Source organism: Schistocerca serialis, chromosome 7, assembly GCF_023864345.2.
Source record: "Schistocerca serialis cubense isolate TAMUIC-IGC-003099 chromosome 7, iqSchSeri2.2, whole genome shotgun sequence".
Lineage (NCBI taxonomy): Eukaryota > Metazoa > Arthropoda > Insecta > Orthoptera > Acrididae > Schistocerca > Schistocerca serialis.
Window position 1 is genome coordinate 595,264,131 of NC_064644.1, and position 16,690 is coordinate 595,280,820.

Consider the following 16,690-nt stretch of genomic DNA (forward strand, 5'->3'; position numbering starts at 1 on the left):
ATTCTTCACTTTCTAGCACTAAATCTGCAATTAAACGTCACATACAGGAAGTAGCCTATTCTCATAAACAAGTCTAGTGTGTCACGAGCCTATGAATGGCTACAACTGAAACGGAAATTAATGTAATTTAGTGGGCAGCTCAGAACCAAGCACTGACCTAACTAAATTTCTACAATAAACGGAAAGGATAGGCTGCTAGTCACTATAAAGATGGCACACTGAGTTGCAGATAGGCACAACAGGAAGACTGTCTCAATTTAGCTTTTGGTCAAAGCCTTCTTCAGAAAACAAAATCAACATTCATTCATATAAGCAAGCACATTTCACCTGCGTATGACCGCTGCAGCTCAGATCAGAGCTGCCGAATATCATGATCATGTGTATGTCAGGTGTGCATGCTTGTGTGTGTGTGTGTGTGTGTGTGTGTGTGTGTGTGTGTGTGAGTGTGTGTGTGTGTGTGTGTGTTAAGGAGGCTTTGGCTAAAAGCTAAATTGAGACAGTCTTTCCATTGTGCCTGTCTGCAACTCAATGTGTCATCCTCATGGTGACTAGCTGTCTACCCTTTTTCTTATATTGTTGATATTCCAACCTGGAGTTTCCACTGTGTAACTAAATTTCTGTAAGACAAATGACAATGCTAGGCAACATAACTATAATGTACTAACATAAAAATAAAACTGTTCAGCATGTTGCAGAGGAATGAAAAGAAGTAACTACAGACATAAACCACCCTAATTCAGTGGAACAGGAGAGCACACTACTGTCAAAAGTGAAGGGTTATTTGTGTCAAACTGACATCATAATAGTTCCAGGTATGCAATATCTTAACAGCTTTTAGTCATTAAGTGGTAGTGCAGCATATTTTCCTTTGTTGTGCCAAGGCAGAATCCTGTAAGAATCTTGTCAACAGAATTCACGCCATACAGATTTCTTTTTTTTTTTTTTTTTTTTTTTAAAAAAAAAAGGGTGTTAATGTATTTTACAATTTTGATAGCATACAATACCTTTACAAAATTATAGCTGCCAGCAGCATTTCACAAACAAAGAAACATGTACATGGTTCACAAATAGTGAATAGTGAATTAGAAAAAGTCTTCTTGGAAGAAACAACACAAAGTTGGTGTGAACATGATTTCACATACAAATAAAAAATAATCTTACAAGAAAAAATTAAATCTTAGTACTATTACAGGGAAGCTAAATGTAAGCTATTAAAAAATACTGTAAGATTTAAAAATATATGAATACAGGTATAAAATGTGACAACAGGTACTAGCAAATAGTGGAAGTACAGCAATGAAATGATATCATTTGTAAAAAAACCTTTGCAGTACTTTGATCAGAATATTCACAAGCTCATGGGAGAAAGTGCAGGTTCATGTGTGAAAGATGCACTCTATGAATTGTATGATTACTAAAATTTTACAACAAATTGAGCACAAAATTGTAATGCATTTCGTTGAAAATGTTTCATGACGATGTTACTAATTACTATTTTAACCTTACAAGATCAATTAAATTTAGTCGCACTGTCCCATTTCCCAGTCTGAATCATCAGATTGAACAGTTTTCATTCTTTTGGGCTCTTGGAATCTCTTTGCTTTCTTTGTTTTAGTTTTAGCTGTCTCTTTGACAGGGCCAAAATCATATCTCGCCTTTAATCGTTCTCTTATAAGAAGACCTTTGATCAATCGTCTCCAGTTTCCATAGATCCGTTTTAATCTCTTCTCCTCATAGCGCCTATCTGCCTCCTCTTCTTCCTTAAAACAACACAAAATAATTATAATACATAAATAAAAAATCAGAAATATTATCTATAAACATTACAGATGTAAAAGGGCAGATGTTTTTCAGCAATGAAGTGAATCAAAATTCTGTACAGGAAATATGTAAAAAAAAATATGCTGTAATTAAAATAAGAATGCTGAAATCTGTAGAAAGCCGGGATACATGGAAAGTGCCTTCATTCTAAACGTGTTAAGAACAGTGGCATCGCGAAACACATTACAAAGGGGGAAAATACACAGCTGAACAACACAAAGTCGAGGCAGGGTAAAGAAAGGATGAGATAAAGGAAAAAGAGGGGGAACAGAATAGAAGTTGAAGAAAAACATTACAGTAGTTATCCTATCACACATTCAGAACATCTATTAAAAGATATATTTCACATTTCATAATATTAGAGGAAATATTTCTGGGTAATAGCAGTAAAAAAACTAAAGTCAGCAAGTAAGGAGTCCCCAGAAATTAATTCACTTTTTATCTGTTGCCATAAGTATACTGGAGTCAAAAGTCAAAGATCCCACTTACAAACATATGTACCGAGTACTTATAATTAAAGTGCAGTTACTCACGAAGATCCAGTGTAGGCTGTAGTTATCGTATGGAGTGAAACTTGGAAGACATGCTAATGCATGACAGATTTACAATGGAAAAAATTAGTTCCAACTTTGGCCACCAGGTGCAAATCTGGTGCTATACCATGTTTGTATAACAGTATGCATCCACACTGTCATTTAACAAGCCGTAACATGAGTGGACTTTATGGCTACTGAGAAGAGAGACTGTGTGCTGTTAGTGAAACTGTTTTATGGGGATATCTGCAATTAAACTGCCGCATTGAGAATGTATAACTAACTGAAGCATCTGAGGAGAGGCCCATGGTATTAAATGTTTTAAAAAAGGTGGTAATGATATTTGAAAACCGAGGTGAGCTTGGTATGGCACCTGGAAATTACTGGCAAGGTTGCTGTTGCCGCAACTAACCATGTGGCACGTGTTCCGGCTAGTACTGATGCTTGTGCAGTATGACAAGGCACTTTTTACACTATAGGGTGCAGTGAATACACAGAACTACCGAATTTGGGGTACTGTTAAACTGCGCGATGTGCACAAAAAGACACTGCACTCATCATATGAGACTGTGTGGTGTGGATTCACAAGCACCTTTACTCTCGGCCCGTTCTTCTTTGAAGAGGATACAGAGCCTGTCAGGTGTACTGTGACGTCTGCATGTTATCGAGATGACCTTTTACAGTATGTGATTCCTGCTTAGGAAGAGCACAACCATGTGGAAACCACTGTTTCCACGCAAGATGGAGCAACGTCTCATGTCGTTTGCCCAATGAGAGAACTGCTTAATTTACCTTCCACGAACATGTTATCCAGAGGTTTTCCAGATGTGTGGCCTGCAATATCACCTGATCTGAATCCACGCGACTTTTTAGTTCTGCCTCTGGGCAGTCTAAAGAACATGTTTAACCAGAGACATGTTCTGTGTCTACCTGATTTGAAGGCCAGTATACAAGAGCACGTTGCTCAGATTCCACCAGAACTGTTGTGAGCAACTGTTGATCACGTCATTTTTATGGATACAGCATCTCTTTGATGTCTCCATTGTTCATATTTAACAGAATGTGTAAAAAGTGGTCCATAATAAAATCAATATTATGCTTTTCTCATTTGAAATTTTCTTCCCGCATCCCATTCCCAATCCATTACACAGGGAAACATTTCTGTACATAGTCAAAATATCCACGGGTGTGCTGCCGGTCTATAGTGTCCAACGGGCACAATATTTCGGCGATCATACATGTCGCCATCATCAGGTGAACTGACGGACTGAGCTCCTGTGAACGTGCCGGCATGGAGATCCGTACGCTATGGCTGCTCAGAGGGAACTGGGTTCGGTCGCCGCGGCGGCCGATTTAAATACCCTCCGCCCGCGGCGCGCTCCCTCCGCCGTCCGCGCCCCGCGCCACGGTCGCGCGGTGGAACGGATTGCGACGGCGTCTGAGATGACGTCGGAGTGATGGCTCTGTCCGCCGTGGTCGTCACAACTATACGTTTGCTCGATTTACTCTTGATTAACCCGATCGCTGGTTCCCAAGCCTTGCTAAGATTATAGCCACAGTCACGGTTTATGAGGTCGTCATTGGTGCGAATTTCGATGGCCTCTCTAACAACGCTGTCCCAGTATCTCGACGTCTGTACCAGAATCCTCGTGCGGTCATATTCCATGGCGTGATTTTCCGACAAACAATGTTCAGCGACCGCCGACTTGCTCGGATACATCAGGCGAGTGTGCCTCTGGTGTTCACGGCATCGATCCTCGACGGTACGCATCGTCTGACCAATATACGACTTGCCACATTGACACGGAATCTGGTACACGCCGGCCTTCCTCAAACCGAGGTCATCTTTGGCGCTCCCCACCAGTGCACGAGTTTTATTTGGAGGACAAAACACAGTTCCGACCCGGTGTTTCTTCAGAATGCGGGCGATTTTCCCCGAGAGTGCGCCTGTGTATGGAATAAATGCAGTGCCTACCTCCTCCCTCGTGACTTCATCCATCTCAAGAGGTTGTGCCGCAGTGGTTGGGCGGAGAGCACGTTGAATCTGCCACTCTGAGTACCCATTTTTCCGAAATACAGTTCTCAGATGTTCCAATTCCTGGGGTAGACTCTCTGCGTCAGAGCGGCAGCTGCCACCACCCTTCACAGAGGAATGGGGTACTTAAAACTCTAGTACATAGGGCGCGCACTATCTCTGACGCAGAGAGTCTACCCCAGGAATTGGAACATCTGAGAACTGTATTTCGGAAAAATGGGTACTCAGAGTGGCAGATTCAACGTGCTCTCCGCCCAACCACTGCGGCACAACCTCTTGAGATGGATGAAGTCACGAGGGAGGAGGTAGGCACTGCATTTATTCCATACACAGGCGCACTCTCGGGGAAAATCGCCCGCATTCTGAAGAAACACCGGGTCGGAACTGTGTTTTGTCCTCCAAATAAAACTCGTGCACTGGTGGGGAGCGCCAAAGATGACCTCGGTTTGAGGAAGGCCGGCGTGTACCAGATTCCGTGTCAATGTGGCAAGTCGTATATTGGTCAGACGATGCGTACCGTCGAGGATCGATGCCGTGAACACCAGAGGCACACTCGCCTGATGTATCCGAGCAAGTCGGCGGTCGCTGAACATTGTTTGTCGGAAAATCACGCCATGGAATATGACCGCACGAGGATTCTGGTACAGACGTCGAGATACTGGGACAGCGTTGTTAGAGAGGCCATCGAAATTCGCACCAATGACGACCTCATAAACCGTGACTGTGGCTATAATCTTAGCAAGGCTTGGGAACCAGCGATCGGGTTAATCAAGAGTAAATCGAGCAAACGTATAGTTGTGACGACCACGGCGGACAGAGCCATCACTCCGACGTCATCTCAGACGCCGTCGCAATCCGTTCCACCGCGCGACCGTGGCGCGGGGCGCGGACGGCGGAGGGAGCGCGCCGCGGGCGGAGGGTATTTAAATCGGCCGCCGCCGCGACCGAACCCAGTTCCCTCTGAGCAGCCATAGCGTACGGATCTCCGTGCCGGCACGTTCACAGGAGCTCAGTCCGTCAGTTCACCTGATGATGGCGACATGTATGATCGCCGAAATATTGTGCCCGTTGGACACTATAGACCGGCAGCACACCCGTGGATATTTTGACTATCAAATACGCCGGGAGAAACTCAAGAATCACATTTCTGTACATCTTTCTACATCTATATCCATGCTCCACAAGCCACCTGACGGTGTGTGGCGGAGGGTACCTTGAGTACCTCTATCGGTTCTCCCTTCTATTCCAGTCCCGTATTGTTCGTGGAAAGAAGGATTGTCGGTATGCTTCTGTGTGGGCTCTAATATCTCTGATTTTATCCTCATGGTCTCTTTGCGAGATATACGTAGGAGGGAGCAATATACTGCTTGACTCTTCGGTGAAGGTATGTTCTCGAAATTTCAACAAAAGGCCGTTCCGAGCTACTGAGTGTCTCTCCTGTAGAGTCTTCCACTGGAGTTTATCTATCATCTCCGTAACGCTTTCGTGATTACTAAATGATACTGTAACAAAGAGCGCTGCTCTCCGTTGGATCGTCTCTATCTCTTCTATCAAGCCTATCTGGTACAGATCCCACACTGCTGAGCAGTATTCAAGCAGTGGGCGAACAAGCGTACTGTAACCTACTTCCTTTGTTTTCAGATTGCATTTCCTTAGGATTCTTCCAATGAATCTCAGTCTGGCATCTGCTTTACCAACGATCAACTTTATATGATCATTCCATTTTAAATCACTCCTAATGCGTACTCCCAGATAATTTATGGAATTAACTGCTTCCAGTTGCTGACCTATTTTGTAGCTACATGATAAGGGATCTATCTTTCTATGTATTCACGGCACATTACACTTGTCTACATTGAGATTCAATTGCCATTCCCTGCACCATGCGTCAATTCGCTGCAGATCCTCCTGCATTTCAGTACAATTTTCCATTGTTACAACCTCTCGATATACCACAGCATCATCCGCAAAAAGCCTCAATGAACTTCCGATGTCATCCACACGGTCATTTATGTATATTGTGAATAGCAACGGTCCTACAACACTCCCCTGCAGCACACCTGAAATCACTCTTACTTCGGAAGACCTCTCTCCATTGAGAATGACATGCTGCATTCTGTTATGTAGGAACTCTTCAATCCAATCACACAATTGGTCTGATAGTCCATATGCTCTTACTTTGTTCATTAAATGACTGTGGGGAACTGTATCGAACGCCTTGTGGAAGTCAAGAAACACGGCATCTACCTGCGAACCCGTGTCTATGGCCCTCTGAGTCTCGTGGACGAATAGCGCAAGCTGGGTTTCACACGATCGTCTTTTTCGAAACCCATGCTGATTCCTACAGAGTAGATTTCTAGTTTCCAGAAAATTCATTATTCTTGAACATAACACGTGTTCCAAAATTCTACAACTGATCGATGTTAGAGATATAGGTCTATAGTTCTGCACATCTGTTCAACGTCCCTTCTTAAAAACGGGGATGACCTGTGCCCTTTTCCAATCCTTTGGAACGCTACGCTCTTCTAGAGATCTACGGTACACTGCTGTAAAAAGGGGGGCAAGTTCCTTCGTGTACTCTGTGTAAAATCGAACTGGTATCCCATCAGGTCCAGTGGCCTTTCCTCTTTTGAGCAATTTTAATTGTTTCTCTATCCCTCTGTCGTCTATTTCAATATCTACCATTTTGTCATATGTGCGACAATCTAGAGAAGGAACTACAGTGCAGTCTTCCTCTGTGAAACAGCTTTGGAAAAAGATATTTAGTATTTCGGCCTTTAGTCTGTCATCCTCTGTTTCAGTACCATTTTGGTCACAGAGTATCTGTACATTTTGTTTTGATCCACCTACCACTTTGACATAAGACCAAAATTTCTTAGGATCTTCTGCCAAGTCAGTACATAGAACTTTACTTTCGAATTCACTGAACGCCTCTCACATAGCCCTTCTCACACTACATTTCGCTTCGCGTAATTTTTGTTTGTCTGCAAGGCTTTGGCTATGTTTATGCTTGCTGTGAAGTTCCGTTTGCTTCCGCAGCAGTTTTCTAACTCGGTTGTTGTACCACAGTGGCTCTTGTCCATCTCTTACGATCTTGCTTGGCACATACTCATCTAATGCATATTGTACGATGGTTTTGAACTTTGTCCACTGATCCTCAACACTATCTGTACTTGAGACAAAACTTTTGTGTTGAGCTGTCTGGTACTCTGTAATCTGCTTTTTGTCACTTTTGCTAAACAGAAAAATCTTCCTACCTTTTTTAACATTTCTATTTACGGCTGAAATCATCGATGCAGTAACCGCTTTATGATCACTGATTCCCTGTTCTGCGTCAACTGTTTCAATTAGTTCGGGTCTGTTTGTCACCAGAAGGTCTAATATGTTATTGCCACGAGTCGGTTCTCTGTTTCACTGCTCAAGACAGTTTCCAGATGCAGCACTTAAAAAAATTTCACTTGATTCTTTGTCCCTGCCACCCGTTATGAATGTTTGAGCCTCCCAGTCTATATCCAGCAAATTAAAATCTCCACCCAGAACTATAACATGGTGGGGAAATCTACTCGAAATATTTTCCAGATTATCCTTCAGGTGCTCAGCCACAACAGCTGCTGAGCCAGGGGGCCTATAGAGACATCCAATTACCATGTCTGAGCCTGCTTTAACCGTGACGTTGTCCCAAATTATTTCACATTTTGGATCTCCATCAATTTCCTTCGATACTATTACACTTCTTTCGCTATAAACACGCCTCCCCCTTCACTGTCCAGCCTGTCTCTGCGGTATACATTCCAATCTGAGTTTAGGATTTCATTACTGTTTACGTCTGGTTTCAGCCAACTTTCTGTCCCTAGTACTATATGGGCATTGTGACCGTTTTCTTGCATTCACAGCACCAGACTTGCCCCTGGTAGCCAAAATCTGAAACCGCCCTTTTTTTCCATGGTATATCATTTCTGCGTTAAAACATTAGAACATCAACAAAGTTTCACTGCCATACAATAATTACAGCCCACACTGGATCTTTGTGAGAGCTGCACTTTAATTATAACCACTTGGTACGACTGACTCTGAAAGCTAGTAAACTTAAATACCTTCATATGCGTGTTCTTGGTGAGAAGATTATTACACTATATTTTCAAAAACTGGTTACTTTTGTTCATACAGCAGGCAATATTATGTCTCAGTCTTTCTGTTCGACATGAGTACGCATCCAGAGTACATCTGCCAATGGCTTATTAAAATGTTCCACAAGCCTGTTCATCAGTGGCTGGTAGGTGTGGTCTTTCTATGCACAATGTTGCAGAATGAAATTGCCTCTGACAACAGTCTTGACTCGAATACATGGTGTCCATAAATTATCTTTACATTTTAAAAACTTTGATAACAAAATACAATTCAATGCTTTTGGACATAGTGCAGAAGGGAACCACATCGGAACCTACTACCTGGGCTTGGCATATGGTATTGCAACGGGAAGTGTTCTCCATAAACATGGGGAGGTCACCTGCCTGTTTCAGATGTCAATATGGACAATGTAAAGCAGGCATTTGTCAGGAGACCGGCAAAATCAATGTGTATAGCAGACAGAGTTGGAAATGCCATGATCAACAGTCCACAAAGTCTTCGACGATACGTTACATCTTTATGTCAACAAGGTGCAGCAGCCAAAGCCGGCTAACACAGCTCAACATGGACAGTTTGCAGTGGGTATAATAGTCAAGTTGTACACAATTATATTTGGAAAAGATATGTTACTTCAATAAATCAGCTTTTCATGTATCCAGAAAACTGCCCATCACGACATCTGCCCCAGTGCAGATGGAACTGAAGGACCTGCAGTGTAATTCTGGTTTAAAATACACATTCTCTTACATTAAAACTGTCCACAAGTTCTATAAAGTTTACCTCTGAAGAATTTTCATGTCTCCATAATGAGGCTGCAAAAGTAATATTAGTGTTTCAATCAACATGTGTGTGAAAGTTTGCTTTCAAATGTTTCGTGGTGATTGAGCGTAAAATGTGATTCATCTGAAAAGGTCACCTGTCACAATTCCAGCCTATGTCATTGATGAACAGCAATCAGCACAGGTACATGAGCCATGCACCTGTTGCGGAGACCCGTATGCATTGACATTCCCTGAATGGGCACTGAAGAAACACTACTGGTAGCCCCCTTGGTTCATTTGGTTGGTCAGTTGATAAACACTTACATGTCATTTCACCCGTACACGACTCTGCAGCTATCACTCACAGGTCATCTATGGCCTGGGTGCACCACAGTTGCCTCGTTGTCGCTTTTATGTAGTACTATTTTTCCATGCACGGTACACTTTAACCATGATGATGCGCAAACAAATTACAAACTTAGCAGTTTTGGAAATACTGCGAGCCTTGGCATGAAAGACAAAGATCGTTTCCTACTGGACATGCGATAAATTGCTCTGTTTCCAGATTATCACACTGACTGTACTGTTTTCCATGTCCCACGGAAACGTTTTATATACCCTCCACTGCTAGTGCTGCCACCTGCCATCGGTTAGTGGTTTTTGCTTGTTGACATCAAACATAGACGGTTGTCACATTACTGTGACTGGACAGTGTACATCTAAGTTTAAAAGTTTTAAGCATTCCATAAGGAACAATGTGGCATGCAGAATACTACTGGTGTAATGCAGTTGCAAACCAGCTTAATGTATTCTTTTGTGCTCTCCACTGGTAACTGTTCATCACGATAAGCTGCACAGAGCTTTAGACTTTCAAATTTTCTACTATAGTACAATATGAAGCCAAGCCACATGAAGCCATTTAATGGTCCCTGTGCGACTGCCCTCAAATGCAGTACATTCGCAGTTTCCTCGTCTTCCCAGACAGTGAGGCTTGGTAGTGGGGGAAGTGTGTAATCTGCCATGAGATCCGCATGCATCTGAGAGCTCTACACATGTGCAGAATTCTTGGCCATTTCCCGTAGACAGGGATCACAGTGTTTTCATGTTACATATGAAATGTAATGAGAGGGAGAGTCCCAAGGGCAATGTGTGATGCGGAGTTGTGCACAACTGCATCAATGATGCAGTCTCTTTCAGTGAATGTACTGTCATCAATAATGTTTACCTGGGCATATCTCAAGAGTTTGCTGTGGCACAGTTGGAGCATACCTGGCTCATATTCCGAAAGGACAGAAAAGGATGGACACCATCTCACTCGTCCCTAAACACTCAACAATTTCTGGACTGAAAAGTTTAGGGGTAGGTGGAGGATGAAGAGGTCTCTCCCACTGCTTGACATGGTCACTTGATCTTACATCAGTAGACTTCTTCCTATGGGATCAGGTGTTCTGAACCAAAGTTGCACACCTACAGGACTTCATGACATGCATTCACAATGCATTTCAACATGCCCAACCTCCATCCCTCCAAGTTCCTGAAAACTGAATAAGGCCTGGATGTTGTATGTGCCACTATGGAGTGCACACATTGATGTGTACGAATGAGGAAACCAAACTTTATGAGTTACCTTGTAACATGTTCAAAATCAGTTATTATCTAGAACAGTATAAAGATATTGAAGTCTAAAGCTGTAAATTTACAGATGCATTTTACTTTTCCATGACGACTTGATGCTCAATTAAAATTATGCCTTCTGAAAGAAACTGTTGCTTTCTGGAACCTCAGCAGTTACACAGTCTTGGTGACAACACAGGATGTGAGATAGTGAGTGCTGCTTTTTATCAATTTTTTCCCAACCATTAACTTGGGAAACCACCCTCAAAGGTCAATTTCAAAATGCTGAAATGGAGCAAATGCAGGACGAATTGGTACCAGATGTCCTGAGAGTTCTGAGTCACATGCTTCTATCACTGTCATTCTGTACATCAGTAGAGATCTGGCCAACAATTCTATCAATGATATTCGCAAATTCCATACGACTTGACAAAAAATTGTTATGACAATACTTCAGTATTACTGGCCACGAATGACCAGGGATAATGAGCAACTATTTCCATGGCATTTGTTCATGATTTTCTCTCCATATATTAATCTGAATTTTGTTTTGGCAACTTCTTCCCTCTCTAACACCTATACAATCTTCTGTAATGCTGTATTTTCTGCTTGTTCAGCTGCAAAGTTCACTAATGCAGTTACGTGTACGATACCACCAGTGCTGTAATATTACAACAACGGATTCTGTTAAGGGCAATCTACATCATTGCATTTGCGTCCAGTTTTTCATATTATGAGGGGTAGCCATAAAGTTTTAGTTATTCCTTTGGGGAAAAAAAATTTAAAAAAAATATGATTAAGCAGCTGAAGAAGTCATCTGGATTAATCTGACACAGCTGCAGTATTTCCTCTGTCGCAGCATTGTTCCCCTCCAAATGAAGATAACTAATTATTACCTGATACTTGACTAAATGAGCTACGTCATTCTAGTTTGGATTCATTAGTGGCATGATACAATACTGTGGCATCGGAATCTCATGTGCACCCAGACTGTGGACAGACAATAAATGTCTGAAGGGATTCAGAGAAGACAGTGTTAATCCTTCCACAGTGTTGTTTTCAATTAAGACACATAATATGTGGGTGAAATTCAAAGACAAGGACACAAATATATCAGGGCAAAACAATTTACACTGCAGGCAGCTCTTTCTAGTGGTATATACAGAACTACTTGGTACCAGCATGCTGCATGCTTGAAAACAGAACAGATTGTGTGATAAGACAAATCTTCACTAAATTTTGGGTTAGCACTTTTCTTCAATCAACCGTTCAATTACACAAATTTATTTTTTGAAGTTATAATTTTATGACTATCTCTCAAACTGTGAAGGCATATTCCTAAGGCCTCAGTACCCATCTTGCCAATCACCCTGATGGTCCCTTCAAACTTGTCAGCCTGCAGTAACAATGACGGTCAAAGAGTGGTTGGTCTGCCATATAAATAGAATTGAAATGTACTGATTGCCCAGACAACTGCAACACACTATTTTTTTCAATCAAAGAGTTATTCTTTTGTGTACTTAAGAGTATTCTGGAGGTGAAAGCAATCACTTTTTCAACACCTTCCTTGATATGTATTTGCAATAAGAGTATTCTGGAGGTGAAAGCAATCACTTTTTCAACACCTTCCTTGATATGTATTTGCAATACACACTAATCCCACAACCACCAGTGTCAATATGTAATTCCGCCTTGGCATTCTCTTCCAAAATTGAAAGCACTAGTGTAAATGTCATCTCCTCATCAAGGCTACAAACAGGCCTTTCTGGCCACTCGCTGTAATAATAATAATAAAAAATTTAAAAAAAACACAAAGAGGTGAATTCTTGCAGTAGTTCCTGCAGAGACGAGCTTTACAAGTGATATCGTTTACAAAATATCTATAGTATGAGCCAATTCCAAAGAAGCTTCTCACATGAGCAATATAGTGAGTGACATTTACTGGGACACATTGACATGTTTACCAGAAGTCAGCTGTAGTTACCTGCAATTTCCTGATGTGTACAGAATGACCCTGTTTGACATATTGTGGTATATATTCATCACATACAATTTTTCCGTCTTTACAGTGGCACACACTGTGCCCAGGACTTAATGCAAAGCTGTCCTCAGTACACCAAATATCCATTTTTCTGGATGGCAATGGAACTGGTTACGGAACTGTTGCATGATAGTTGTGACATAAATCTGGGGATTCTAACTTCACTTCTCAGTGTTGGTATGCCTATTAAGAGATCAGTGACAATGAATAACTAACCTCTTCTAGAATTAGTGATACTATCAGCTCCTGGCTGGGCTCAAAACTGAAAGCTGCTACTTCTGGCTGGCTGTCTTTGACATTAAAATATGGTTTACCCACATTACCGTTGTAAGGTGTTTATGATCTTCCATGAGTACCGTCAGTATGGCATGCAGAAGCTTGTCAAACTCTTTATCATAATGTTTTCTGGTGCAATGACTGTGTGTGCTACCACCAACTGATGAAGACTTCTGTTGTGGTGAGATCCTCCAAACGGAGCACTTGATACTCATCTCCTGCCATACGCCATGTCCTTCATTAGAAACGTTTTCGGCTTCTAGTATAATCATGTTCACCGTGTGATACAGCAACAAAACATACATATACAGATTACTTATCAATGGCTAATCTGTCATTGGCACTGTCTATAGTTGTTTGGTAGTGTGGAGTTGCTGCCAGGTGTCGCCAAACATGGTATTAATTTTTTGCTGAATCTGTTAAGCCATTTTGTCAGATTTTGTCCTGCAACTTTGAACAGATGCATGATAAGCATATGTCACATTAATGTTTTTGTATCGTACATTGACAATCCTATGAGGAATGCACTGTTTGTACTTTGGTTCCTGCCCATTTAAGGGATGGCTTTTGTGTAGCCCCACCGTACTCACAGTGATGTTGTTGTATGAAATACCTGGTGTCACCACCAAATTAACATGGAATCTGGAATCGAGTTCCAGTTATGAGAGCAGAGTTGTCAACAAGCTTTCACACTGGAAGTATGTTTACTGATTGCACACAAAACTGACTTGCCTGCCTCAGTAGAGGCATAACATAACATTCAACGTAAATAAAATATTTTAGCAAATTTCAATAATCCATGAATAATTAAGACCCAGAACCTTCCAAAAATTATAAACGTTGAAAATAATTTCAGGAGGCAGGAATCAAGCTAGTGACATGCACATTACCAACCATCAACTATAATCAGTACATTGTGGCAGGTAATGAATATCACAGTACAATGCTGTGTACTGGGCATGACGAAAACATTTGGGAAATTTGGGCTTGAGGGTGTCACACATGGCCCAGCAACTTACAGAGTGAAGATGTAAATATAGATCCACCCTTCCCCCACCGTAATGACACAGAAGGATTCGACAAACAACAAAACTATTACTGACCTGTCATCACGTAAGATCACTGTTTTAAGGAAGATGAAAGATGGGACTTTCACAGTAATAGATGCAGAGATCACTCTGCAATAACCATGAAGAACATAATAGCACTATTTTATACATTTTGGTCAATCTGATGAAAATTTAAAATATATTCAAAATTAATTACAATACTTTTGAAGATTGACACCTAGATAATAGCAGTCTTTGCAAAAAGTCCATAATAATATTCTGGAAAATAATTTTAATATATTGGACTCACTGCTTGCCATGCTTCAGCCAGCACATCTTTGTACTCTTCGCAGACTACGAATCCGTCATAAACAGGATGACTTGCTCCACAGTGGAAATCAAAACCAATGACTGCTGGAGCACAATCTATCTGCAATTTTCTGGCTACGCGATTCAAACCTGGAACTAAGAGGTTACTTTTGTTAGAGCTCTAGATTTACTAAACAAACTAAAAAAATAAAAACTGCTTTCATAGTGGAACAGATTACACTTTATCACATGTGCACACAAGCTTCAGTGTAACATTCTGTACATGAACTCAATTTAAGTATAAAATATTAGAATTTTGTATGTAACCTTCACTATATAATGGAGTTTTCAATGAAATTAACTTGAGTGAAAAATCAGACCTGTGTGACTGACATGCAGATCTTTGCTGTCCATAATAACACTTTCACAACAGAGACCAGAAAAGGATAAGTAGAGAACAAAGAAGCACGCAGTGTTAATTTGTCAGGAGTGTTTGTGTAAGGTCCTGACGATTTCAGAAAAGGTGAGAAGGCTGTATTCTTTATTATGACTTAAAATACTCTTTATACCTCTCTACTGCAGTGTCTTGCAAGATGTGTAAGAGCGACTGTTCATCAAACTTACTTTTTTCAAGTAAACAAACACAGTTACTACGTTTCTACCTTGTATATTTTACTCTAAAGTCATTCAGACAATGTCTGTTCCACATGACAGCTCCTCTTTTGATCTTCTTCTACACAGATACTCCGCAATGAACTGTACAGTGCATGGCAGAGAGTACAACATACCACTACACGTCATTTCCTTTCCCATTACATTTGCAATTACGAGAGAAAAACAACTGTCTATAAGCCTCTGTATGAGCTCTAATTTCTTATATCTTCGTGGTCCTTACACACAATTATGTTGTAGGCAGTAGAATCGCTCTGCTCTCAGCTTCAAATACTGGCTCGCTAAATTTTCTCAATAGTGCTCCTAAAAAAGAATGCATTCCCACTCGAGTCCCCGAAGCGTGTCCGTAACACTCGTGTGTTGTTTGACTCTACCAGTAACAAATCTGGAAGTCCATCTCTGAATTGCATCGATATCTTCCTTTAATCCGACCTGGTACGGATCCCAAACACTTGAGCACTACCTGAGAATAGATCACACTAGGATCCTGTACGCGGTCTCCTTTACAGACGAACTACACTTTCCTAGGATTCATCCAATAAACCTTCCTACCACAATCCTCACATTCTTTTTCCATTTCACATTGCCTTGCAACATTACTTCCAGATATTTAACCCTAGAACAGTCGGGCTGGGTCTGTGAGACCTGTTAGTTTTTGTTTCACTCAGTTTATATACTTATAGTTGCTAATTTGACTGAAGCGCCCTGCTAGCTTCCTGAAATATCTGCGAGACAGTGTTCATGTCATGAATGACGTTTTGCTTTGTTTAGACACTGTTTGGCAGCTTCTAAACAGCACATGCAGCTGACAGACCCATCCTGACTGTCTACATTACTGTTTTCTGCCAGTGCAACCCCACTTTTATTTTGGTGTGGGCCTATCAATGAGTTACTTCGCAAACTATTTGTTATTTCCTAAAACTGATTTATTATTGTCAATCATTGGCAAATAAAGTGGCAAGAGAAAGTATTTATAGAGTGAAATTTACAGAATATCATAAGATGAGAGTGAAGCAGATGATTCTGACTTCGAAATAAACAGTGATGACAGTAATACTGAAATATGTGGTGGTGAAGATAAAGATGTTCAGCCTTCTGCCAGCACCGATGCCCCTAGTGTTGTTGACTCAAGTACAAGTCCTGTGAACGAATCGTGTACATCACCCATGCACTTTTATAAAGGAAGGAAAGGAGCAACTAAATGGGGAAAAACTTGTTTCCAACAAAGCATTCGAACAAGACGTCACAACATAGTTATTGTGCGTTGGCCTGGAAGTATCCGAGCTGTCACAGGTGCACACTATCCAGACACCTGGCTGAAAATTACTTACAAGTTTGTGGCGCCCTCCATCGGTAATGCTGGAATTCAATATGGTGTTGGCCCACCCTTAGCCTCGATGACAGCTTCCACTCTCGCAGGCATACGTTCAATCGGGTCCTGGAAGGTTTCT

At 41.4% G+C, this 16,690-nt stretch overlaps 1 protein-coding gene across 1 annotated transcript in view; it reads right to left on the reverse strand.

The window, feature by feature from the left end:
• Positions 1-979: 979 nt before the first annotated feature.
• The window catches only part of LOC126412229 (DNA repair protein complementing XP-C cells homolog), a 74,545-nt gene continuing 58,834 nt past the window's right edge, over positions 980-16,690 (reverse strand). The window contains exons 5-6 of the mRNA XM_050081720.1: positions 14,569-14,723; positions 980-1,760 (exon numbers count right to left, since the gene is read on the reverse strand). Coding sequence (XP_049937677.1) covers positions 1,521-1,760; positions 14,569-14,723 — 395 coding nt within the window. The 3' untranslated portion in view covers positions 980-1,520. The remainder of the gene's footprint in view (positions 1,761-14,568; positions 14,724-16,690) is intronic.